General features: G+C 45.0%; 1 protein-coding gene across 4 annotated transcripts in view; it reads right to left on the reverse strand.

Annotated features, from left to right (window-relative positions):
• The window catches only part of DPH6 (diphthamine biosynthesis 6), a 379,645-nt gene that overhangs the window by 267,905 nt on the left and 85,340 nt on the right, over window positions 1-26,400 (reverse strand). For all 4 annotated transcript variants that reach the window (XR_012645934.1, XM_074996924.1, XM_074996925.1 and 1 more), the window contains exons 4-5: window positions 8,899-8,972; window positions 7,015-7,133 (exon numbers count right to left, since the gene is read on the reverse strand). Coding sequence is in view for 3 of the 4 variants with exons in the window: in XM_074996924.1 (XP_074853025.1) it covers window positions 7,015-7,133; window positions 8,899-8,972 (193 nt within the window). In the remaining variant the exon portion in view is untranslated. The remainder of the gene's footprint in view (window positions 1-7,014; window positions 7,134-8,898; window positions 8,973-26,400) is intronic.

Raw genomic sequence — 26,400 nt, forward strand, 5'->3', positions numbered from 1 at the left:
CTGACTCTTTTCTACTATACTAGCCATTCCTCAGTCTAATGGCCCACAAAATCCTAGTGACCCTAGTCACTTTTATTCCTAAATCCTCATCTGATAGTTTTATATGAGAAACTGCTTAGAGACTGTAATCTGGAAATAACATATTGTGCCATCAACATGGTTCTCATCTGCTTCTGTATAGTTACAAAACCCAGGCCATTCAAAAAAACTTTCATTGATATTCCACTTGGGTGCATGTTTTGTCTTCACAAACATTCAGGTTGTCTTTTGTAATGATTTGCTTCAATACAAAAGTCAAGCTTTACAACATTGCCAATGAAAGTCAAAGGATATGTTGATTCTGAGCTCTGATTTACTCAAAAAATTAAACAATGAATGTCATTCTTTAAAAAAAAAAAAAAATCAGTCACAATACCCAGTAAGCTGATCAGCATCACAAATTCAAAAACTGCTGTTATTCAAGCTCTTCAAGGTGCAATATGATTACATAATGTTAGATATTGATTTGTTAAATCTTTGTAAAAACTTTTGTGATTTTTCTAATTCTGAACCCATCTGTAGCATCCAATCGGTGTTCCCTATGAATGACAGTACTGTGAACCTTTGCTTTATACATGTACATTTTCTGAGGGGACAGGGTGAATCACTGAAGCAATTTAATGACTAAACTACAAATATGTACTGTGTATATTATGTATTATTTAGAGGTTCCAGTCATTATTCAGATACACTACTGTATTCTGGCAATTCTTATTTTAAACTCTCTCCTTATTCACTTTTTCATACTACTGTTTTTCACTTTAAATTGCACATGGAGAAGTTACTCACCTGTAGTAACGATGGTTCTTCGAGATCTGTCCCCGTGGGTGCTCCACAATAGGTGTCGGGCTCGCCCGGCGCCGCAGATCGGAATTCTTCTAGCAGTTTCTATTGGATCGCGCATACGCCGACGCGCGCAGCTCCCTTGTGTGCCCCCAGCCATGTGCGCGATCTGGTCCCCGCCAGTTCCTTGACCAACCGCTTCGTATGCTCCTGAAAAACACCAGACAGAGATCCGAAGTGGGGAGGATGGGTGGGTGGTGGAGCACCCACGGGGACACATCTCGAAGAACCATCATTACTACGGTGAGTAACTTCTCTTTCTTCTTCGAGTGGTCCCCGTGGGTGCTCCACAATAGGTGACTACCCAGCAGTAACCCAAGTAAGGAGGTGGGTAATCGATTTATGTGCAGCTTGCCCCCGAGAGCACTGCTGTTGACAGACGGGTATCCTTCTCGAATACCCGATGCAGGGCATAATGCTTGGCAAAGGTGTCGAAGGATGACCAGGTCGCCGCTCTACGGATGTCTTATAACGCAATACCCTTGAAGAAGGCTGTTGACGCCACCACCGCCCTGGTGGAGTGAGCCCTAGGCGGGGCCAGCAGAGCGGTCTTTCAAAACTTGTAGCACATTTTTATACAGGACACAATGTGCTTTGAAATTCTCTGTGAAGAGAGGCCTTCCCCTTTTGACCTGGGAGCGAGAGACACCAGAAGCCTGTCCGTTTTCCAGAAGGACTTAGTTTTGTCTATGTAAAAGGCCAATGAGGTTCTCACATCTAGGAGATGTAGGCGCTCCTCCTTGCTGGAGCTGTGAGGCTTCGGGTAAAACGAGGGTAAAACTATTGGTTCATTAAGAAGGAACTCTGAGGAAACTTTTGGAATGAAGGCTGGGTGTAAACGTAAGGTTACTGCCTCCTTTGAGAATACTGTGCAGGGCGGCGTTGCCATCACTGCTGCGAGCTCGCTCACCCTGCGGGATGACGTAATCGCAAGGAGGAAGGTTGTTTTCATCGTAAGGAGTCGGAGGGGTACCGTGGCTAATGGTTCGAAGGGTGGTCCCGATAGTGTGCTGAGCACCAAGTCCAAACTCCATGACGGCAGAAGTGGTTTTCCAGGGGGTACAGGTTTACCAGCCCCTTCAAGAACCTTGTGATGATAGGGTGGGCGAATACAGTGGGCCCTTCCTCTGTATGCCGAAAAGCTGGTATAGGAGCGAGGTGGACCTTTAGCGAGGACAGAGAAAGCCCGTCTCGATTGAGGTCCAATAGGTATTCTAGTATTACGGTTATAGGAATGTCAAGGGGAGCTAACTGTTTGGCGGAACACCAGGCTGTAAATCGAGTCCATTTCTGCTCATAAGTCCTCCTGGTGGAGGTCCTTCGGCTACACTCCAAGACGTGTTGTACTCCCTCCGTACACATGCTCTCTAAGGTGCTGAGCCATGGATTAACCATGCTTGTAGGCGCCGTCCCTGAGGGTGTGGGTGCACTATGGACCCCTGAGCCTGCGTGAGTAAGTCCGGCGCCACCGGTAGGGGGAGTGGTGGACGATCCGACATGCGCAGAAGCAAGGGAAACCATTGTTGTCGGTCCCAAGTTGGAACTATGAGTATCATGCGAGCTCTCTCCCTTCTGGCTTTCTGCAGAACCTTGTGGATAAGCGTTGTGGGGGGAAACGCGTAGAGTAGAGGGCCCTTCCATGAAATCATGAATGCGTCCCCCAGGGACCCCCGCCCTATTCCTGCTCTGGAGCAGTACTGGGGACACTTCTTGTTGTACTGGGTGGCAAACAAATCGACTTGGGGAAACCCCCATGTACAAAATAGGCGCCGTAGCAGGTCAGAGCGGATCTGCCATTCGTGCGTGAGTGCGAAGCGCCTGCTCAGCTGATCTACCTTCACGTTGTGGGCGCCCTGCAAGTACGAGGCTTTCAACATTATGTTGTTGGTGATGCACCAGTTCCACAATCGGACTGCTTCCGCACATAACGTACGGGATCGTGGCCCTCCTTGTCGATTGATGTAGAAGATAGTGGAGGTATTGTCAGTATTGATCCCGACTACTTTGCCATGCAGGTATTCTCGAAAATGTCTGCACGTGTTGAACACTGCTCTGAGCTCCAGTATGTTTATGTGCAGTATCTGTTCCACAGGGCACCATAGCCCTTGCATCACCTTGCTGCCAATGTGCGCTCCCCATCCTATGTGGGAGGCGTCGGTAGAAAGAAAAATAGAAATTTGTGGTTGGTGGAAAGGCACCCCTAACTAGCAGATTCTCGGGATTTTCCCACCATGCTAGGGATCTGTGCACCTCCGTCGTGGACAACACTACCCTGTGGACAGTGTGGGATGCCGGTCTGTAAACACTCACCAGCCAATGCTGCAGGCTTCGCATGTGTAACCTGGCATTCTGTACCACAAACGTCGCTGCCACCATGTGCCCCAACTGTTGCAGACACGTTAGGACCAGCACCATGGGGCTGTACATCATGACTTGCACCAGGGAGTTAATGGCGTGGAAGCGGGCGTCGGGAAAGTATACTCTTGCTGTGATAGAGTTTATGCATGCCCCTATGAACTCTATATCTTGCGTGGGTTTGGTCTTTGACTTTGCGAGGTTGATAACTAGGCCCAGCGAAGTACACGTGTTCGCGGTGACGCATATCATGTGTAGGACCTCTGCCTTTGAGACCCCTTTCAGTTGACAGTCATCCAGATATGGGAAAATAAACACCCCCTGTCTGTGCAGGTAGGCTGATACCACTGCCAGGGTTTTGGTAAAGACTATGGGTGCTGAGGATAGGCCGAACGGAAGAACCCTGTACTGGAAATGTTCCCTGCCGACCGTGAAGCGGAGGAAGCGTCTGTGTGCTGGGTGGCTTGGTATATGAAAGTAAGCATCTTGTAAGTTGAGGGCTGCAAACCAGTCTCCATCGTCCAGTGCCGAAAGTATGGGGACAACTGTGATCATCCGAAAGCGTTGCTTGCGCAACTAACGGTTGAGACCCTGTAGATCCAAAATTGGCCTCCAGCCTCCTGTTTTCTTCTCTGTTAGGAAGTAGCGTGAATAAAAAACTTTCCCTTGGAATTGTTCCGGCACTCTTTCCACCGCCCCTGTGAACATGAGGTGATCTACCACCTGCTTCAGCCTCGCCTCGTGGGCAGAGTCCTTGAGATGAGGCCGGGCAGGAGGCTTCATCGGTGGAAGTGACTGGAAAGGGATCGTGTAACCCGTGGCTATAATTTCTAGCACCCATTTGTCTGTGGTGATCTTTTGCCATTGGGAGTGGAACGGTTTGAGGCGATGATGGAACATGAGATGAGACTGGCATTGAGTGATGGTGTTGATAGTGCAGCCCCCGACATACCCGTCAAACTTGCTGTCTCTGGGCCTGTCCCGAGGGTGTATGGCTTTGTTGAGAACGTCGCCTGGGAGCCCTGTATTGCTGCTGCTGTTGATGGCGCCCTTGGTCGTAGCCTTGCTGATATTGAGCGCGCTGTGGCTGGTAAGCACAGCTTCTTTGCTGAGGATAAAATTTCTTTTTCTTGTGTGGGGAAGTATAAATACCCAAGGTCCTAAGTGTGGCCCACGAGTCTTTGCTGGAGTGGAAGACCGAGTCGGTTGAGTCCACAAACAGCTTTTGCTTATCAAAGGGAAGATCCACAATCTTCGCATGTAGGTCTCTGGGGATACCTGACGTCTGGAGCCAGGATTCCCTACGCATTACCACTGCTGCGGCCGTTGAACATGCCGCTGTGTCCGCCACGTCCAGGACAATCTGGACTCCCATCCGCGACGCCGCATACCCCTCTTGGACAATCGCCTTTAACACTGGCTTCTTGTCCTCTGGGAGTGAATCCATGAGGGGAGTGAGTCTACAGTAATTGTCAAAGTTATGGTTTGATAGATGTGCCGCGTAATTTGCCATTCTCAATAATAGGGTAGAGGAGGAATAGACCTTCCTGCCAAACAGCTCTAGCTTCTTAGCATCTTTCTCCGACCCCCCCGATTTGTACTGAGACGTCTTCGACCTCTGCTGGGACGATTCGACCACCAAAGAATTGGGTTGCGGGTGACTAAAGAGGAACTCCATGCCCTTGGCTGGGACGAAGTACTTCTTATCTGCTCTCTTGTTCGTAGGCGGAATAGAGGCCCGAGTCTGCCATATGTTAGTGGCTGACTCCATAATGGCTTCGTCCAGCGGGATAGCGATTTTAGATGAAGCCGGCGGTCTCAAATTTTTCAGGGGTTTATGGTGCTTCTCCTGCACCTCTGCTATTTGAATGTCCTGTGTGAATGCTACTCTTTTGAACAGCTGCTGGAATTGTTTAAGGTCATCCGGAGGGGAGACATCCCCGGGGGCCATGGCCTCATCTGGGGAGAATGAGGAAGAACCGCTGGGGTAAACCTCCCCCAAATCCTCTGGCTCCCGAGTTCGGTGATATACTTGCTCCCTGGAGGACTGTGAAGGGAAGTCTCAGGATTCTGGACCTAATTCCCCCTGGGACAACTGCGTTCCCATCCCAGAGCGAGAGTGTACATGGGAGTATTGACGAGTAGTAGGAGAGGACCTGCCCCTGGATCTAGACCTGCGGTGTCTGTGTTCAGCATGATGAGGATCACCATAGCAGCACGGGCAAGGGCCCAGTGATGGAGACCAGGACCATGATCGGGGAGTGTACCCATGATGTCTGGGAGAGCGGGACTTCCGCGACAACATAGATAGTGGTGAAGCCGGTTTGTGATAGTACTCAAGGGGATCCATGCCCAAAAATGGTGAAGGTGGCCCGAGCCACGGCGAAATTGGTTGGAGGAACGGAGAGGGTGGCCCGAGATAAGCCGGTGGAGTTACAACCCGGCGGTGCAGCGTGTGTATCTCGGGGGGGTGGGAGGGTCTGGGTGATAAGGGCAGCGCGGCCCTGCCTGGAGATGGACTAAGGTGCCGAGTTTTTGCTTTTGCCTTGCCCCTCCCCTGTGGGGTGGGCACCGCCCCCTCCTGTGCTGGGGATCTCGGCCCTGTTGTCTGCACCGCGCTCGGCACCGACAGTGGCGGTGCCGCGCGGGTAGCTTCCTCCAGTGCCGATAGGCTCCGTGCCGGGTGCCCCTGCGTCGTCGGCGCCGTGGAAGCCGGTGCCGTATGCGTCGGTGCCACCGATTCCGGCGCTTGCTGCGCTAGTGCTCGCGGCGCCTTCCGTGCCGCCTGTTGTGTAATCGGAGGCTCGGCCTCTGCCACGTGTGCTGCTGCGCTGCCGCTTTCATCAGCTCGTGGCTGGGGGCTCTGCGTTCCGCTCGTCTTGCCCGTTGGGCCCGCCGGCAAGGATCAAGCCAGGGAGAGTTTTCTCCTCTTCTGCACAGAGGAGGTCAAAGAGGCTGCCTTCCTTTTATGCGACCCAGAGGGCCCTTCTGCGTGAGGCTTCTCTGGAGGTTCAGGCTGGAGAGCCTTATCAAACAAGATCATTTTGAGCCTCATCTCTCTGTCTTTCCTGGCCCTGGCTGTAAGCTTAGCGCAGTGGGAACACTTCTGGGTAACGTGCGACTCTCCCAGGCAGCGAATGCATTCACTATACCCATCAGAGGCCGGCATAGCCTCACAGCATGACTCACACTTCTGAAACCCCGAAGAAGCCATCGCGGTGAGTCTTTACTGTTAATAGGGTACTTAGCCACTAATCAGTGCTTTCTAACCCAAAATAACATTCACGGCCTTCAGGGCAGCGGACGGCTTAACAGCCTTCTTGCCCGCCCCTCTCTCCTTCTTTCCTCTTCTCTCTGCTGTCTAATATTCTCTTTTTTTTCTCTTCTTTTTTTTTTTTTTTTTGATAGTAACAAAGCAAACGAGCTACACATAAAAACCAACTATCTTATCTGTCTCTGGCTTTAGCCGGAGCGGATTCCGTCTGCAGCCAAGGGCGGATGAGAAGGAACTGGCGGGGACCGGATCGCGCACATGGCCAGGTGCGCGCAAGGGAGTGGCGCGCGTCAGCGCATGCGTGATCCAATAGAAACTGCTAGAAGAATTCCGATCTGCGGCACTGGGTGAGCCTGACACATATTGTGGAGCACCCACAGGTACCACTTGAAGAAGAACAGAGGATTTTTTTCTTTTTCCTTGCTATGCTTTTGCAGTTGCTCATTAACAAATTAAGTTTACCAGCGTTACCATACAGCACAATTCGTAAACTGGACACCTACCAAATGCTGCTACTTTTATGATCACGGCTTGGATGTTAGATGATATCATTTCTTTGAGCAAAGCTTCCTGGTTTCGACGCCAAAGGTAAGCTAATGACTGCAGATTAAGCCTTTTACACCTTTTAAAAAGAAAAATAAAGACAAATCAGTGGGTGAATTCCAAATATTATGCTTTTTAAAAGAGAATAATTTGTTTAAAAAAATAAACACAACATACTTCATGGACGTCCCTTTGTTAAATATATATCTTTCTAAATCTTCAATATTTTGTTATAACGGATTTAATAAAAAGAAATGAAAGATCTGATTCTGATTTTAACTGTACTTATATAAATTAGTGTAAGTGTAAACAAGGGGTAATTAAGCCCAAAAACTTCAGCACATTAACCCATAAAAACATAGAAGATGATATATTTCTGTCTACAATATTGAGGACAATGGTGCTCATCTGTGCAGTGCATAAAGTAAATCTCCACTGCAAATTCAGAATTTGTTACACACTGGGATCAGTTGGATTGTGAAATATGGAATGAGTATGGAGTTTGTACCAGAGATACAATATATCAATCCAAGAGGACAGCGGGGCTGACAGCCACCACGGGCCCTGAGGCCAGGTGGGAGGAGAGCCTGGCTCTGTGCCCCCCAGAATAGATAGGACCAAACACAGAAGGGACAGGGCCAAGTGCAGTCAGTGGTGCTGGCTCCACCACCTTCCTTCAAAGCTGTGCAGAGCAGCACAGCAGTACTGGCATGGCACGTAAATGAGACAGAGCTCCTGGCACTTTCAAATACTGGGCACCAGGACAATTGCCCCCTTTGCCCCAAGCCTGCCCCCCCATCAACTGCCCTGAAAGAGGACTAGTTTCACTTGTTGTACTTATATTTGTAACTGTTGGCTTGATAATTGCTCTTTAAATTGTCTTTGTATTTATCACATTAGACTATCACTACATTTATACTTATGTAAGGAAGTGATACAGTGAAATTTAGTAAATTTAATGAGAAAGTGGATAAAAAATCAAAATGACGCAAGGGAACTTTGTCCATTAAGGCCCAGACCATGCAAACACAAACACTGGGACAACCTTACTCATATAAAAAGTACTCTTGAATCAGTGGACCCACTCAGAATAGATTTATTTTTTCAATTATTATTGTTTCAATTATTTAACACACATGATAACACTTTAGTAGGGCATTACCAATTTCATGGCCATGAAAAACAAACCATGGAACATGAAATAAACCTTTCCCTTCTTCCTGAGACCATTCCAGTAAAGAGAATGACTAGCTCCAGGTGGGCTGGAGTGGGACAGTCCTGTCCATCCCCTGCACAGCTGCTTTGGCAGTAATGTGGGGGTGGGGGAAAGCAGACCCAGATCGAAATGCCTTCCCCACTGCAAGTTGCTCTTCAGCACCCTAGAGGTTCCTGAAGCTGGAGAAAACTTGTGGAGTTGGATAGAGAAGTTACTCACCGTAGTAACGGTGGTTCTTCGAGATGTGTCCCCGTGGGTGCTCCACAATAGGTGTCGGGCTCGCCTGGCGCCGCAGATCAGAATTCTTCCACCCTTATTTTAAAACAGCTATTTCGAAATAGGTGCTGGTCCTCATGAAATGAGGTTTAGCTATTTCAAAATAAGCCAATCATTATTTCAAAATAATTGGAAAATAGAAGTTGAGTTGTGGAGATGTTTGGAAAGTTATTTTGAAATCGAGGCTGTTATTTTGAAATAACGTTGCTTTGTAGACATACCCTTAGATAATATGGAATAAAAGCTCCCATTTCTTTTCTATACTACAGATTTTTTGTTGGTTTTGTGTACATCACTGACAAAAAAAATCTTTTTCACATTTATAAGTAACTTTTCAAGGATATTTTCTTACACGTCTTCCACTCGAACTCGTTGATAGTCAGAAAGAATGGCTCCTACAGAGACACCCTCAACTCCTTCCTTGTCCTTAGGGGAAAAAAGAAAAGCAATGGTTGTGTTACACATAAGTTAATGCAAACACTCACTGGCAAACTGGAGATTCAGAAATACGTAGTACTTCACTTTGAAAACCAATCAATACCTTTTCTCAGTCTTTTATGAATAGCTAATTAAAAGTAAGAAAAACTGCATAGGTGGATATACATCTCTCTGCATAAGTCAGTGGTGGAGTAGTGGTAGATCTGCTCTGTGGCTACTACTCAAACCTCAGAGGGAGCAGCACTTTGCTTCCTTAGTACCACTACACTACAAAGCATCAAGCCCTATCCTGCCCCTGGTACACACCATTCCAACAGGAGAATGACAGGATTTGCCACTTTGCTTGAGAGCACAACTGAAGACTTATTATGATCTGTTATCCTATAATCTATGATGGGACATTCTATACTTCAGAAGTTGTCTGTGAAGATTCCTAATGACTTTCTCTATCTTAAATTCTTTGCTCTTCTCCCATATAAAGGGTCATGGCATAAATATGACCCTCTGCAGCCTGGTTAAAACTGTACAGACAGTCATTACTTTTCTTTATAAGATGTCTCTGTCACCCTAAGGAAAATCATTCCATCTACAAACAAATCTTATCAAATAGTAACAGAGGGATATCCATATTAGTTTGTATTCTGTCAAAACAAAAAAGCAGTCATGTAGCGCACTAAAGATTAACAAAACAATTCATTAGGTGATGAGCTTCCATGAGACAGACCCACACTTCAGATCTATAGCCTGACCAGAACAGACTCAATATATAAAGCACAGAGCTCCAAAAATAGTTATCAAGATTGACAAATCTGAAAAATTGTTATTAAGGTTGGCAGATCAGATAGAAAAGCAGAGAGAGGGGTGCGTGGGATGGGAAAGTTAAGTGTCGAGTTAAATATCAAAGTATGTGAAAGACGCCAGATGAATATCCAGAAACCAACAACCCCAAGACAGGACCAAAAAAGCCAATAACAGAACACCACTCATTAATACCTACAGCCCCCAACTCAAACCACTGCAATGCATCATTAAAAACGTACAACCTGTCATAAATCATGATGCCACATTCCAGAAGGCCCTAAGCTACAGTGTTGTTCTCTCCTATAGATAACTTCCTAACCTTATGAGGACTCTCACTAGCAACCACAGGCTATACCACAATAATACTAATCATGCATCTTTTTCTTGCAACGATCCCCATTGCCAACTTTGTCCACATATCTATTTTGGAGATACCATCACTGGACCTAATCACGGTACTTACACAATCAGGGGCACATTCTCCTGTTTCTCAACTAATGATATACATGCCATCATGTGCCAGCAATGCCCACACACTTTGTATATTGGGCAAACTGCAAACATTCTTCACCAAAGAATGAATGGACATAGAGCAGATATCAAAAATCTCCACGTACACAAACTTGTCAGCCAGCACTTCAATGGAGTGGGCCATTCTGTTAAAGACCTGTGAGTTTGTGTTCTAGAGAAAAGAGATTTTAACAACCACCTACAGAGAGAATATTGAGAACTAACATTCATATTCAAATTTAACACATTAACATATGTGTTGAACAGGGACAACAATCACCTGACCCATTATAAGGACTCTTTCACATACTTTGATGTTTGACCTAACACTTAACTTCCCCATCCCACACACTCCTCTCTCTGCTCTTCTATCTGATTTGTCAACCTTAATAACTATTTTTGGACCTCTATGCTTTATATATTGAGTCTGTTCTGGTAAGGCTATAGATCTGAAGAAGTAGGTCTGTCCCACGAAAGCTCATCACCTAATGAATTATTTTGTTAGCCTTTAAAGTGCTACATGACTACTTTCTTGTTTTGATAAATCTTATCAAGATACAGTAGTCACCATTAAACAGTATTTGCTAAAGTGTATGACAGAGGGGAGTGTGAGATTATTATGTTTTTTTCCATATATAGTAGATACCTGTGGTAACTGTGAATGCCAACTTTGATAGCTTCTGTTATGAAACAGATTTCTCAGTTGTTCTCCCATACGATCAGTATCTTTACTTTTAACTACTTAGGCCGATTTTTTTCCAAATACAATGGAAAACTTTACATTTTAAAATTAATATACTTTTTAAATGATTCATGGAAAGCATCTGGGTTTTTGTTTGTTTGTTTTTTATCTTCAGTTCAAATCAGAACCAATTTACTGGGAACAGACGTAGCATTCTTTTTCCTAAAATTTTCACCTAATAAAACTGACTTGAACTGAATTAGTTTTCCTGCCATGGTCAATCATGGTGTTAATGTGTGATTTCTCTTCTGAGGTTGCTCTGCCTTGTACCAATACTATGAAGTTTGAAGCAAGACTTTCTCACAAAACTTTCATCTGTATAAGTATCTTTGATATATTTTTCTCAGAATGAATTAAGTCTTTTTTGCTATGACATTCAATTGAAAACTCATAGTCAGTTCCTTATCAGTAATTACCCCCCAAGTAACTTGCTTTATAACTATTTTTCAGATAACAATTCCCTGCTTTATCTCTGTGCTGCATTAGCCTTCCTTAGTGTATTATTTTATACTTCTTTACATGAATTCTCATCTTACACCAGTGGAACCAAATTCCCAAGTTGTTTCTATCCAACTGTATTTTTGATTGAAAATCCTCTCTATTTGTCATAACTCCTAGCTGCAACACCTGCAAATTTGATTACTGTTGAATTTACATTCTTCTTTGGGTCATTAATGAATGTTGAATAATACTGATTTCAATACCAAATTCTATATGGAATTCTACTTGATGCCTCTGCACGTTGTGAAGTAATACAAATTATAATAAGTTATTATATCTTATTTGTCAGCAGTTCATTATCCACTGATATTACCCAGATAATACTTCTGCTTTTCTTTTAGATTCCTGACAATACTACATCAAAGAACTTTAAAAATACAGATAAATTACATCCATTGCATTTTCCTTGCTTCCTAATCTGTTACTATTTTTGAAAAGAAACAAAAAGAAACAGAAAAAAAGTACTCAAGCTAAGCAGAATTGTCTCTACATAAAATTCTTTTCAAAATTTTCCATGGAGCTTTACTGGGTCTTTAACTACTTAACGTGTTACTATACATTTGAAAGCTTTTCTTAAGTATTTCTTTATTCTGTTTGTCTTTGATATGTGAGATACTTGTACTACTAGTAATACTAGTAGCATTTATACAGCAGTCAGGTTCAAAGCACTTTATAAAATTGTATAATTAATCCCCATAACAACTTTGTTAGATATAGAAGCAAAGTATTATTCTGTAAATTTGCATTTTGTATGAATAGTATATGCTTCTCATTTTAACTAGAATTACTTAGTTATCAAAGAGGCTACACCATGGAATAAGTATTGCAGTTTAAAGTGTATTAATGCACTTCTCAAAAGATTTAAGATCACTTGGCTTTTATGCTTATGCGTTATGTAAGTCCATGCAGTGTTAATAGATCAATTACCTATGGAACAAAATGTGAATGATGTCACTATAATACATGTCATTTATTACCACATTAACTACCAGATTTTCTGTTTATATATATGCTATTATTTTGTGAAAAAAATCTCATGCTGTAAGGTGAGCTTTCCACTTTCATTAATATTCTTTAAATTTTCAGTAACCATTCCTAAGTGTACAATGTTTTTAACTAAGAACACCTGAATAAACTGTTCTGTCTGAAGTTCTAAAAATAAAAATATTTATAGTAAACTACGGCTTTGAAATCACATTTTAAGCAGCAGGTCTATAAAGCTAAGAAAACATCTGTATTGTATATAAAAAACATGACTTCCATTAATTGTTACCACTATCAATTACTGACCTACTGTCATCCTCATTCTAATCTCTGCATATTTCTATTTTCACCCAGCCACTGATGTATTTAGTAAGTCATGTATTGGTCTGGCTGTCCAAATTACTGTAAGTGACATCACATGCTAATACAATAATGTAGTGCAGTACAAGATGTGGCATAAAATGGCTGCTAAATATGGTATGTGGTCAAAAAATACAGCGAGTAAGGAAAATTTTAAGAATAGTTTATCAAGAAGTTTATTAGTTAGTATCAATTTAGTCACAGCCTCGCTTCCTTTCTTCATAGTTTAAGTACATGAATTTCCAGAATCTGGGAGCTGCAGATCTATAACCTTTTCAATTCTCCTGCATCATCTCACATAAATATATTCTCAACTGTCTTCCAAAGCATTTAATAGAATCTCGGTAATGAACACTATTTCCACATTTCTCAACATACTGTATTCTAGGGAAGTATATGCTAACAACTATTTCCCTTAGCAATAGTAATATTTAAGCAGTTACTGGTGCTTCAAAGAATAACAACTTAGGACAATCAGGTTGCCAATGTATAAATTTTGGATTAGTAATTGTAAAAGTTTCAGGGCAGCCAGGTTTCTGTACCATTAGTACTAGTATTAGTAAAGCATTACTACAGTGTTTAGGAATCCTAGTCTAGAACAAGGACCCTCTTTTGCTAGGCACTGTACAAATACAGACTCAAAAGACAGGACCGTACCCCAAAGATTTTACAACTTAGGTGTAAGACAAAAGAAAACAGAGATAGACTGCAAAGCATAGTGAAACAACAAGACAATCACTGGCATCTCCAAATTTTCACCATAAGAATGTGTCAACTCCCAAGAATTGAGAAAGTGAAAGCGAGAGAAACGTAACTGATCAAAAAAGTCAGAAACAAACAACAGTGATGCTGCAAAAATGGCTGATTTATGGCTGAAGCTGTGTCTGTCAAATAAAGGGCAAGCCCCACAAAAGCATAAGAAAGCAGAAGAAGTTACTGTACAGTGACTGCACTAAATTACAAAGAATTACTAAGAAGCAGGCAGCCATCAAGAAAAACATATCTAGGAAAATATAAAAATTTTGCTGTAACAAAAACTGGACCATATAACCAAATTGAGAAACTGTGAATGGTGGGCTGATGGACTATCATGTCAGACGCTGCACCAAGTTAACACATACACATATATTACACAGTGTTAGCATATAAAGATATATACTCAGAGCCATTTAAACAGGGTGAGGAATAATATGGCTTTCAGAAGAATTGGCTGAAAATAAACTGGAAATATATGACTTCCTTGGCCAGACATGAGATTCAGTCTGAAAATACACAAGATTACCAATGTAAGAGAGCAAGAAAAGTGTCCTAAAATTTGAAGATGTGCTATTGTTAGAATAATGATTAGAACTACCCCTTTTCTGTCAACAGATCAAATTCTTATGGATATCCAAAGTCATGCTAGCTCACTATGCAATAAACCCTCGAGATACACGCAATCGAGTTGCACGTTTCTTGGGTTAATGCAACTGCCACCCCTGACAGGAGCGGGAAACTGCTCCCGTCAGGGGTGGCAGCCTGACTCTTGTGTCCCTTGACAGGAGGAGGAAACCGATCATGTTGGGGAGTGGCAGGGAGCTGGGAAATAGGCAGCAGCCTGGCTCCTGGATCTCCTCTGCTTGCAGAGCTGGGAAACTGACCATTTCATGGCCTGATCTGTTTCCTGGCTCCAAGGAGTGGAGGGAAGCCAAGAGCCAGGCTGCCCCTGGTTCCCAGCTGGTCTTCACAGGCTGGAGCCAGGAAACTGACCAAGGCTGCTACTCATGGCCTGGTCAGTTTCGCTGGCCCCCCTAAGCAACAGGGAGTTGGGAACCAAGTGGCATGGCTGATCAGTTTCCCGGGTCCTGCAAGCAGCAGGGAGATGGGAACCAAGCTGCCACTCTGGTGGGCTAGTCAGTTTCCCAGCTCCTGCAAGACCAGGGGAGCCTGCAGACTGGTTCCCAGCTCCCTCGACTTCCGCAAAAATCTGAGTTATGTGGGGGTCACAGGAATGCAATGCAACTCACGGGTTTGCTGTAGCAATTCCGAAAAACAACATAGCTAAGAGAAAGTAAAGTGGGCTCATGTAACATCAACAGACTTGCTAACTATGTTAAAGACAATGGCAGTGCATAATTGCCAGACTTGGAACCACAAAATCTTTTACCAGTAATGATGCCCGAACTAAGAAATCACATATTTACTTTCAGATCTCAGATTTACAGCTACAAAAGTCCCATGATCTTTGTACTTGTAGACAGAGCAAATTAAAATGGCAACACAAAGCCTCACAATTTTGTATGTTACCAGGTCAGTTGTCATGGAATATCACTTCAGGAGCCTCTAAGATGACTCAAAAAATTGGAAGCATAAAAAGCATTCTAAATGTAACTTTTTACATTATGCACGTTTAACTGGAGGTTAAAGGAACTTTAGAGAGGCTTGAGTCAAACTAATACCACCCAGCCTTTGTGCACATTCCTTCCACAATTATCTAGGTACACAAGATATTGTTGGAAGAGCTTATGAACAACTTCCTTAACACTACAGACAGGCAACAAACATTAATGGTCTTCTGTCAACAGTCTGCAACATGGACTCTTAAGCCGTGTCTACATGTGCACGCTACTTCGAAGTAGCAGCACTAACTTCGAAATAGCGCCCGTCTGTAGCCAGACAAAGTCTCCCCCTTACAAGCCAGCTTGCTCGTTGCCCCCCCCACCACTGAGGAGCACACAGGGCACGGAAATGGCTGCTGACAGCACAGTCTTTGATGCCCTCATTGAGGCCCAGATATGCTAGCTTATCGTGACCCCGAGAAGCAGAAAGTACAGCTAGAAGGCTAACAGGCCAGACTGTCAACATGAGGGGGGGGGGACCCTCAAGAAATCACCCCAGCTGGCATTGATCAATATGATGCACACACACAATCACCCAGAAGGGGACGTGCCCCGCCCGCACAAAAGAATGTCCTGTACTCCTAAATTGTTTATCTCTTGTCTTACAAGTGCAAACTAAGTAGAAATGCCCTTGTAACAAACTGGCGTCACAAAGACAGACCAGTATGATCTGGCACCATAGATAAGAAAGAGAATACATAACCCAAAAGGGGTATAAAAGATGGGTCCAGCAGAACTCTAACTTTGAGTGCATTTCAACCAACTACCTGCTGGTCGGGTCAGGTGATTGTCTCCCGAGGTCCACTATTGGGGACGCCCAACCTCGTATTCGTCTTTCCGCGCAATTGAGTGACCGATCCGGCTTGGCTACGCTGGTATCGAGAGACGCAGAGAGGGTAAGATACACCCATGCTAGGTCTCTGACTTTTTTTGTGCACAGCTAAAGAATTAGAGCTCTGTAACTAGTGTCAAGATATCATTGTGTTAGATGATAACAGATATCTTTGTATTGGATTGTAACGTAACTTGTTAACACCTGTACTTTGCTAGCATATAAGAAGTAAACAATAGCCTTTTGTAACCGCACGCTTATAACTGTAGCTTAATAAACTTGTAACTAGTTAAGATCCAAGCCTAACTATTTTGTTAACCCTTTTGTCACTGCAACACAGCCGGCACAACAAAAGAACTTTAACCGTTTGGTTACTACAGCCTGGCCGTGGGTGAGTGTGCTAGGAGCTGCCTGCTCTAACAGTAAAAAACTGGGTTGCTTAGGACCCAGGGGAGTACCTCACCGCACATTACCTGGCCACCGGCTAACACCGTCACGGCTACACGTGTTGGGCGCTATTTCGATGTTAACATCAACGTTAGGTGGCGAGACGTCGAAGCCGCTAACCCCATGAGGGGATGGGAATAGCGCCCTACTTCGAAGTTGAACGTCGAAGTAGGGCACGTGTAGACGATCCACGTTCCACAACATCGAAATAGCGGGGTCCGCCATGGTGGACATCAGCTGAGAGGTTGAGAGACGCTCTCTCTCCAGCCCCTGTGGGGCTCTATGGTCACCGTGTGCAGCAGCCCTTAGCCCAGGGCTTCTGGCTGCTGCTGCTGCAGCTGGGGATCCATGCTGCATGCACAGGGTCTGCAACCAGTTGTCGGCTCTGTGGATCGTGTGTTGTTTAGTGCAACTGTGTCTGGGAGGGGCCCTTTAAGGGAGCGGCTTGCTGTTGAGTCCGCCCTGTGACCCTGTCTGCAGCTGTGCCTGGCACCCTTATTTCGATGTGTGCTACTTTGGCGTGTAGATGTTCCCTCGCAGCGCCTATTTCGATGTGCTGCTGCGCAACGTCGATGTTGAACGTCGACGTTGCTAGCCCTGGAGGACGTGTAGATGTTATTCATCGAAATAGCCTATTTCGATGTCGCTACATCAAAATAAGCTACTTCGATGTAGGCTTCACGTGTAGACGTAGCTTTAGATGCACTAATGATTCACATAAAACTCGTAATAGAAATGGTCATTCCAACTTTGGCTTCACTTACTCTTTTGGGATAGATCCCAGAGTCATGATGGGCAGTCCCAAAAGTCTCAGTTACACGTTCTCTCTCTTTTAGTACCCATATAATGTGAGAGGGCTTGGAAAAGTCACAAGATATGGTGGTCTCCAATGACACCTAGTTTCATGATTCTCTTTCAGCACTGTCAGGGATTTTTCATCCGTCGGGCATGATCGCCCCCGTGGGTCAGGGGAAACAAGCCTTTGGCCATTAAACATCATTACAGGTACAGGTAGAATCTAAAATCACATAGGCTGCCATTTAGCAGCCCCCTGTAACGGTCACTCTGAGTCAGTTGGTTTCCCTGGTAACCCTGAACTCATACACACTTCATGCCCAGGTTCAAAATCCAGGCCTCTGATTGGGCATATGTAAGGAGTTTCTAGAACCTTCCACAGCCTGGAGGACCTGGTTGAAAACCATGGACAGGATCATGAATATTAAAATCAACTCATGAATTATGCATGAAATCAAAGGATAAAAGCAGGTGCAGCACAGCACCCAAGAGAGTCTCTGGACAGCCGCTCCAGCGGTGAAGACTTTTCGAAGAGCTCCTGAGTCAACACCAGCACTGTCCAGCAGGGTCCGCCTGCTGTGGTGACAGCATGCTGGTTTTCTTACCTTAGCACTGAAAGAGCGAAAAGCAGCCCTGAGGTAGATCAGGCGAGCGGCGAACTGGCATCATCTCTAGGATGAGGTACTGCGCGCTCGCCTGTTGAAACCCAGGGTCTGCCATCTAAACAGCAAGCAGGCTCTGAGGTGGATCAGCTGGGTGGCAAACTGGCCTCACCATTAGGGTGAGGTACTTCGTGCCCAGCTGTTGAAGCCCAGAGCCTGCCATTGAAGTGGCACCCTCGCTCCCGCCGCCTACCACCCTGCGGTGACGACACAACCTACCAGACATGACCCAGCTGCCTGACGAGACTGCAATCACCTGGACATGTAAATCTACCACAAGCCTGAGGCCCAGCCCAGGCCACACAGACTTTCACAAGCCTGAGGCCCAGCCCAGGCCACACAGACTTTCACAGGCCTGAGGCCCAGCCCAGGCTACACAGACTATTATAGGCCTGAGGCCCAGCCCAGGCAATAAGAACTACCATAGGCCTGAGGCCCAGCCCAGGCAATAAGAACTACCATAGGCCTGAGGCCCAGCCCAGGTTGCATTGACTTTCACCGGCCCGAGGCCCAGCCCAGGCTATACAAATTATATCATCACAACACTTTGGGCACTGGGTCCCCACATCGGGGGGTTCGGGGTCGCAACCCGGACCGCGCCCTTCCAGGGCCAAGGAAGGGTCACACCCAGGGGCTCGACCCTAAGGCCGGGCCTTACTGCCCAGATTTAAATTACCAACTTTACTACTGCGAACTTGTATTAATAGTTTTACAATTATAGTTAATCTGTTAATCTAGTTAAAGTTAATAGTGTTTACTTAGTGAATGTATTTATTTATTGAGTGTATTATCAGCTTAAGGAGCAGGCGGGTCATCTCGGTAGATGCTTGACCTCCCAGTTGCCCTACACACCCTGCGTCCTACCTTACCCCCTTACCTGTCCCTGTCCTCCGAGCCCTGGCTGAGGAGGTAACGTTGCCCCTCACTCAGCTGGGAGGAGGCCCTAGCAGGCAGAGCCCTAGGGACTCCAATTGGCTGGCGTAGCGAACCAGCCGGGGCACAAAGGGGGAAGGCAAATTGACCTTCCCCTGCCCGGAGTTAAAACTATTTAAAATTACCTATACCTCTTTCCTTGGATTTTCCTTTTAACCTTCCTATTTGCTTCCCAACCTAATAAAAGCCATCAAACAGGTCACCTCATGGATTCTTTAGTACTTAGCATTGTAAGTGTTTAAATGAAATACTATTGTTGCAACTCAGTATATTAGTAGTAGTAATCACTAGTTTATATATATAGTTACATTGTAAGGAATTATCTACTGTGTTACATTTGTCGTTCCCTTTTTTCCTGTTGTTTGTTCTGTTAATAAACTTTGTAACTGTTTGCACCTTCACAAGCCTTTCTCTTTTCGTCTCACCCTTCTCCCTTAGAGCCAGCCTCCTGCCTGCCAGGGAAAAACCTACCAGCCTCTCTAACAGCAGTACAGGGCCAGTGCACAATCCCCGGGGTCTCCTGCCGGAGGTGGGTGGGGGCGGCCTGCAGAGGGGCGGGGCAACCTCTACTCGTCGCCAGGTCTCCGCCGTCCCCTCCTTATCCTCGTCCCAGGCCTCTTGAGGATCCGAGCAGTATACTGGTGTGGGGTCAGTGTGGCCTCGGCCCGCGACTTTTCCCGCACCAACAAGCACATGCTATCCACATGGTCACCTAGACAGTCTATTGTTTGAGCCAAAAAAAAGCACCTGTGTGTAGCAGTAAAATGTTGCAGTAGGCCCATAACTCCTCTGACATAAGGCAGAAATGAAGCCGAAAGAATACAAAAAATGCTTCAGAGAAATGGCCTGATCACTAACCTCAGTGAGGGCATCAGCCCTCCATTCATTACTGTGAGAATCTTCCTGGATTCATCCCTTCCCCTTGAAAGTGAGGAAGCAAGTGGAGGATGTCAGGGATTTTTATCCCTTTGGCATGATCATCCCCATGGGTCAGGGGAAACAAGCCTTTGGCCATTAAACATCAGTGCAGGTACAGGTAGAATCTAAAGATACATAGGCTGCCATTTAGCAGCCCCCTGCAATGGTCACTCTGTGTCAGTTGGTTTCCCCGGCAACTTGAACTCATGAATAATTCATAATCATGGATTTGAATTCCGGGCACCTGATTGGACACAGGTGGGCAGTTTCTAGAAACTTTTCAGCCCGGAGGACCTGTTTGAAAACAGGTGTTCAGAACTTTCAGTATGATAATCAGGTCATGAATATTTATGAATCTGCTCTATAAATTCAGGAGCCACCCACCATTCTGTGGCCCTGGGAGTTAGTTATCATAATAGCTGCTGCCGCATAGGGGAGCACTGGTTGCTATGGCAACGTCCGCTGACCCTTAGGCCGGCTCAAAACAGAGCAAAGAGCTAAAATCACAGCGGCGTCTGCTCTTTAAGGGCCACCACCCAGAGCTGAAAAATCACTGCGGCACCTGCCCTCAGGCGGTGCTAGAGCTGAAATCACTACAGCGCGCCCGCCCTTTAGGCGGTGCTAACTGGGAGCTGAGGGACACCGGAGCCCCAGGTCACCTCAGGAGCCTATCGTGGCAGAAGCGGCGCCAACACCCCAGTGCGCACGAGCTGCGCATTGCGTCGGGGAGTGGCAAGCGGGCCCCTTAGCCAAGTCACCAGGTGGCGAACTGGCCCCCACTTTGGTGGGGGTACTGCATAACCGGTGACGCAACTAGGGGCCCGCCACCACTACCATCAGCGCTCCCCGGCGTCGGTGCCTGGATCTATACATACACCGGACGTGACTACTACCGGACTGGACCTCAACTCTTCTGACTGGACTCACATACCAGACAAGACACATAATCTTACCCTAACACACACATATACGTCTTAATATACTTCCACCTGGGACATTGGGACCCCCAGTGGGGGAGTAGGGGGTTGCACCCCTACTGTGGGCTTCCCCAGCAGGGGAGGCACAGTACCCGAGGGCTTGACCCCCAGGGCCGGGCCTGAAAGCCCAGGCTGGTTTTTCCATTTGTACAAACGAAAGCACATTTAATTAATAATTAGTGTTCATTGGTTAAGAATAGTGGATTTTAGTGTTCTAATTGTTGTTTATAATAGTTTTAGCAATAAGGTGAAGGTTTAACCTCCCTTACCCTCTTGCCTATCCTTTTATATATATTGCAGGTGCAGGTGCAGCCTCCCTGCCTCCCTATTGTTGCTTACCTCACATGGCCTGTGGTAGAGCAAGCTGCCTCCCAGGACCCTATTTAGTTGAGCCTATTGGGAGTAGCGGGGGGCCTCCCAAAAGAGGAACAGCCTCAACCGCCTCCTAGGCTCCAACCTTTTTGGGGCAGGTTAGCACCCTGCCCCCGGGAGGAGGTGAGGCCTAGCAACCTCACCCCTCCTCTTAAAGGAAGCAACGGGGATTTAAATACCCATTCCTAAATACACTCACCTATATTTATTAACGTAACCCATTTTGCCTTCTGGAATAATAAAATCTTAAAACACCAGCCAAGGAACAACATGGAAACAATGTTAATTGTAAGTTGAAGTTACTGATAGAACTTTAGTAATAGATAGCTTTCAAGTGTTAATACTGTTACAATCTAATTTGTGTTACCCAATAAAGATACTAGTTACTTTGTTTTTTAAACATAACCCTTGTCCTGGTCTCGGTGTCTCTGCTAGCCACTTCTTTCCAGGAGGCCTTAGAGGGTACCAGAACGTACCGGGGTGGCACCCTCCTGTCTTGGGGTTGCAGCAGGGTTCTGGCTTGGGTCCTGGGGTCCGCGCACAGGGGGTTCATGCACCTCCTTGTTCAGGGACTCATTTAAATATTTGAATACCTGTCCATCAAGAGAGTCCCATCAGAGGAAAGAAAGAATGTCTTCTTTCACATAAAGCTGGAAGAGAGAGCATACCTATTCTTTTCATAAAGGGCCTTGCCATCTGATCCACTCCATGGTGGCTGAAAGTGAAGGCCACATAAACACTCAAGTTTGTACGGCATTCAGTAGGCCTTCTCCAAAGTTAAGCAGGCTTGTGTGTATATAACACTGGTACTATACAAACAATAGTGGCTGCTTGCATTTAATTCCAGATTCGATTCAAAGCTTTTTTAATTGATCAAAACACCCTTTTGACTGCCAGAGAGAGACGCTCTTGGTAGAGGTCCCTAAGATAGGGAACTCAGAGAAGAGAATGAGGATAGCCATTATCTCAACAGAATGCAACGGACATGCTAAAAATAAATGGCTTTCATATATTGTATTCCCAGTTGATCAGTGTGAAGTAGGCAGGAAATTAACTTCATTATGAATCAAATTTTCTGCAGGCCTAATTCCATTGTAGTCAACAGAACTTCATTCTGTATTTTTCTTTTAACTAAATGTACCTTCAGAAGAGCTGCACGTGAATCATGTAGAGTGAATCTAGCTGTGAAGGTGATGATGTCAGACAAGATTAAGACCTTAAGTGATTATCTGGATAATTAATGGCAATTGGTGGGTAACCTGACTTTGTCAACAGTCCCTCAGCATGACCTACTCATAAAAGACCAGGGTCCTGATCCTAAGTAGTATGCCGCATCCACTGAAGTCAAAAGGAATTGCAGATACTCAACATTAGTCAGAATAAAGTCTTACAATCATTTCTCTGTTACGAATGATTCCTCTATCACTGTGAGGGTTTATTACTTAAGCTGTTATTTTTGTTTTATGTAACATCCAAGTGGAGAATCTGCTTTGTCATCTGTTGTTGACTAGTCAATTAGAATTTAGATTAAGTTTTATCTTGCATCCTTCCCAATGATGAAATGTACCAAAAAGCAATGACTTTATCTAGCAGGCAATTTTACAGCACCAGTCATTTTTTCCTCAAAAACCTGTAATTAAATGTGGATATTATTAATGGTATAATTTTTCTTCCTAATGTGGAACACAGAAGATGTACAGAAATGCGATCAGTATTAACAATTCCATATCCTTTTTGGACCTACTTTTTGATTACCTTATAGTAGAAAATAGTACTCTATTTAAAACAAAAAAATATGCTCAAAGTTCTAAGAAAATTAAAAGCAGATCCAATAATAATTTAAATACTGACAATCTGCAATACTGGATCTGCAATACTGTAATTCCATACTTACCTAACAGCACTAAAAGTGAAGTTAAATCAAAACTTAAAAGACATGATAGGCATCAGGTAAAGAATCACAATTCTTCTTAGCTTACGTACAACTTGGCAGATGACCAGGATTTATCCTCTAATTTGGTCTGTTGATTGGTTGGCATCCTCAATTCGGTCTGGGAAAGTGGCATGAACTCTGATGCATGCCCCCAGAACCACAATCCAGAGTGTGATCTCCCATTCAAATATATAACCACATCACTATTCACAACAAGGTCTATCTATCTAACTGGTTGATTTGCAAACTATCCTATCTAATCGGTTGGCCTGCAGAACAGTGTCTAGTAGTATGTCAGTAGGTGTCTGTTCACAGGGTTCTGACGTCTCTCCTTGTTTCTAGAAGCCTCTAGAGACCTCTGGGATCTTCACTATTAAAAAAAAAAAAAAAACTATAAAAGAAGTTGGGTATGAGAAGGAGCTAGTCTTACTACTTGTCCTAAGAGCTACTTCTGCAAAGGAGGAAGAGGAGTCACCTCCAGACACCTGACCTATTAGTGGAAAAGGAGTGTCTGCGAGGAAAAAAGAAATTATGCAACTACTAACTACATATAACAGGTTTGTCTACACTACTACCTTCCTTTGAAGGAAGGATGGTAATTAGGGTGTTGGGAGTTTACTAATGAAGTGCTGCCATGCATAGGCAGCACTTCATTAAGCAAATCTCCTCCCGCAGCAACTCCAAAGTTTTAAACTTTGAAGTATCGGCACACATCTAGCCGCGGCCAAAATTTTGAGGAGTAAGGCGACTTTGAAGTTTCCCCGGCACTTTGAAGTACTGGCGGGTGGGCCGCGGCTAGACGCATCCTGGTACTTCAAAGTTTAAAACTTCGGAGTTGCCATGGGGGGGAGGGGGATTTGCTTAATGAAGGGCTGCCTGTGCATGGCAGCACTTCATTAGTAAATTCCCAACACCCTAATTACCACCCTTCCTTTGAAGAAAGGTGGTAGTGTAGACACAGCCATAGGGTAGCAGAAAAACAAGAGAGCAAGGACTGAGCCTCATGACAAGGGGAGCCAAATGACAGGTAAGCACATGCAAAGAAAGACAAGGAGCTAATAAATAGAAAGGCAGGAGAAATGAACAAAAGAAAATCATGCTGCAGTGAATAGCAAAAATTAAAAAAAATCTGAGTAGTTTCTTTCAAAAAGGACAAACTCTTACACATTAAAGACAACTACAAATTCAAACCATTTCCTAATCTTACTTTTCTGTGTAAGCAATTACTGTAACTGCCAGGGAAATCGTCTGTATTCCTGAAAATACATGTCAGAAGAAATTATCTACCCTGCGTTCCACACAATGACTGCATCTACACTATGTGCTAAAATCGATTTTATTAAAATCCATTTATTAATGCTGGGTTTTATCAATTGATTTTGAGCATCCTCACCTTCCCACATGCTCCCCACAAAATCGACATATTGCTGCCAAATACAATTAACTTAAATTGACTGCTACAGCAGTGTATTGTGGGAACCTATCTCACAGTTCCCTGAGCCCCATAGCATTCTGGTTATTTTCACTGGTGCAGCATTGGAAAAAAATGCCCTGCAATTGGCTGTGGTTATCTGATGACATCTTCCCACATTTCACTTCCCTCGCTCCCCTTCCATGTTAACCGAACGTTCCTTTTTCCAGATGGGGTTTATCTTGCCTGTATAAGAGGTGTGCTTTTTATAAATTAGGGGAGTGGAGTGGTAATAAAGTGCTTAGGAATGGTTAGTAAAAAGAGTTTGGGTTTCCCAACCAACAGGTTTTCAAAACGGGATGCAAAAGTACTGGATCCTTGCAGGCTTGGATCTGGATTTAGACCTCCCCCAAAGAAGATCCTCAGATCAATAATTTTGTCCCAAAGGCTCAAGAGCCAGCCTGGGGCATCAAGAGGCAGGTCTCTCCTGGACTGGAAGAAAGGTGCAGACCCTCCTGGACCTGTGTGGTAAGGAGGATCTACTCGAAGACCCTAAGGTGAAGCGTTGTAATGCCCGAGCCTCCGCCAGATGGCCACCACCCTGGCAGAATGAGGCCATGCCCCACTGCAACGTGGAGGAAGTCCAGGTGAAGGTGAAGAAGGTCCAGCAATGCTACCTTCATGCCTAGGATGCTGGCCAACACACTGGGGCAGGACCCACCAACTGCATCTGGATTTAGACCTCCTGACAAAGACGACCCATTTGTTTAAGTAGACATAGGCACTACGCTGAAACTGCAATGAATAATTGAAACAGTTAAGGCTCAGGGCAGTTAAAAGACACTAGACTACAGTTAACATCCAAAAAGCATGACCGCACATAAAGACCCACCACCTGCCCCAGTTAACAGCATGCCTAGGCTAGGATCTAGGTTTGGACCTGGCAAGGATGTAGATCTCCTGGAAAAAAAGACCCTTAAAACAAGAATTTGTTTAAGTAGACACAGGCACTACACTGAAACAGCAATGAATCACTGAAACAGTTATGTCTTGAGGCAGCTAAAAGACCCCAGACTACAGCCAGTCCCTTGGCCTCAGGAATGGACCCACTACCTATATCTGGATTTAGAACTCCTGGCAAAGACTCATTTGTTTAAGTAGACACAGATGCTACACTGAAACTGCAATGAACCACTGAACTAGTTACTGCTCAGGGTGGTCAAAAGACCCCTGACTATAACCAGTCACGAAAATTGTATCCACCAAGGGAAACATTCTCCCTGGTCAGCTAAAAGATCCCAGACTACAGACAGGTTTGGATCCGCCAAAGAAGACCCTAAGAACAAGACTATTCCTTGCTGCAAGCCTTACTTTGAGAACTCTGGTAATTATATATCTGTTACATTGACTTCACTGAAACAGTTATGACTCCGCATGGCTAAAAGACCCCCAGCTACAGCCAGCACCTGAAAATCATGACTGCCGAGGGAGACTTCCCTCAGGCGGCTAAAAGACCCCCAACTATAGCCAGCCCCGGGCCCTTGGATAAAGCCCATGCAAAAATTTCCTCTGAGAGGACAGACATGCTAGTGACAAAGCATTTTCTTTTGTTGGCCAAAAATCATGAGGGACCAGGGAGACTTCCCCTGGCCAGCTACAGGACCCTCACCATGCAGAAGCTGCCTGGCAACTTGCACAGCACACACTTTTACTGGTTCGGGGTCAAGCCATATGATGCGGCTGGGCACGAGAAAACTCCAGACTGCGTGGCACCTCTGGGGGGAGGGAAGGGACAGGATGTGGGGGTCAGGACAAAATGTAAATGGCTAAAAAGAAGTTTTTTGTCCAAGCACGACCCCC

This window comes from Carettochelys insculpta, chromosome 6 (assembly GCF_033958435.1).
Source record: "Carettochelys insculpta isolate YL-2023 chromosome 6, ASM3395843v1, whole genome shotgun sequence".
NCBI classification, from domain to species: domain Eukaryota; kingdom Metazoa; phylum Chordata; order Testudines; family Carettochelyidae; genus Carettochelys; species Carettochelys insculpta.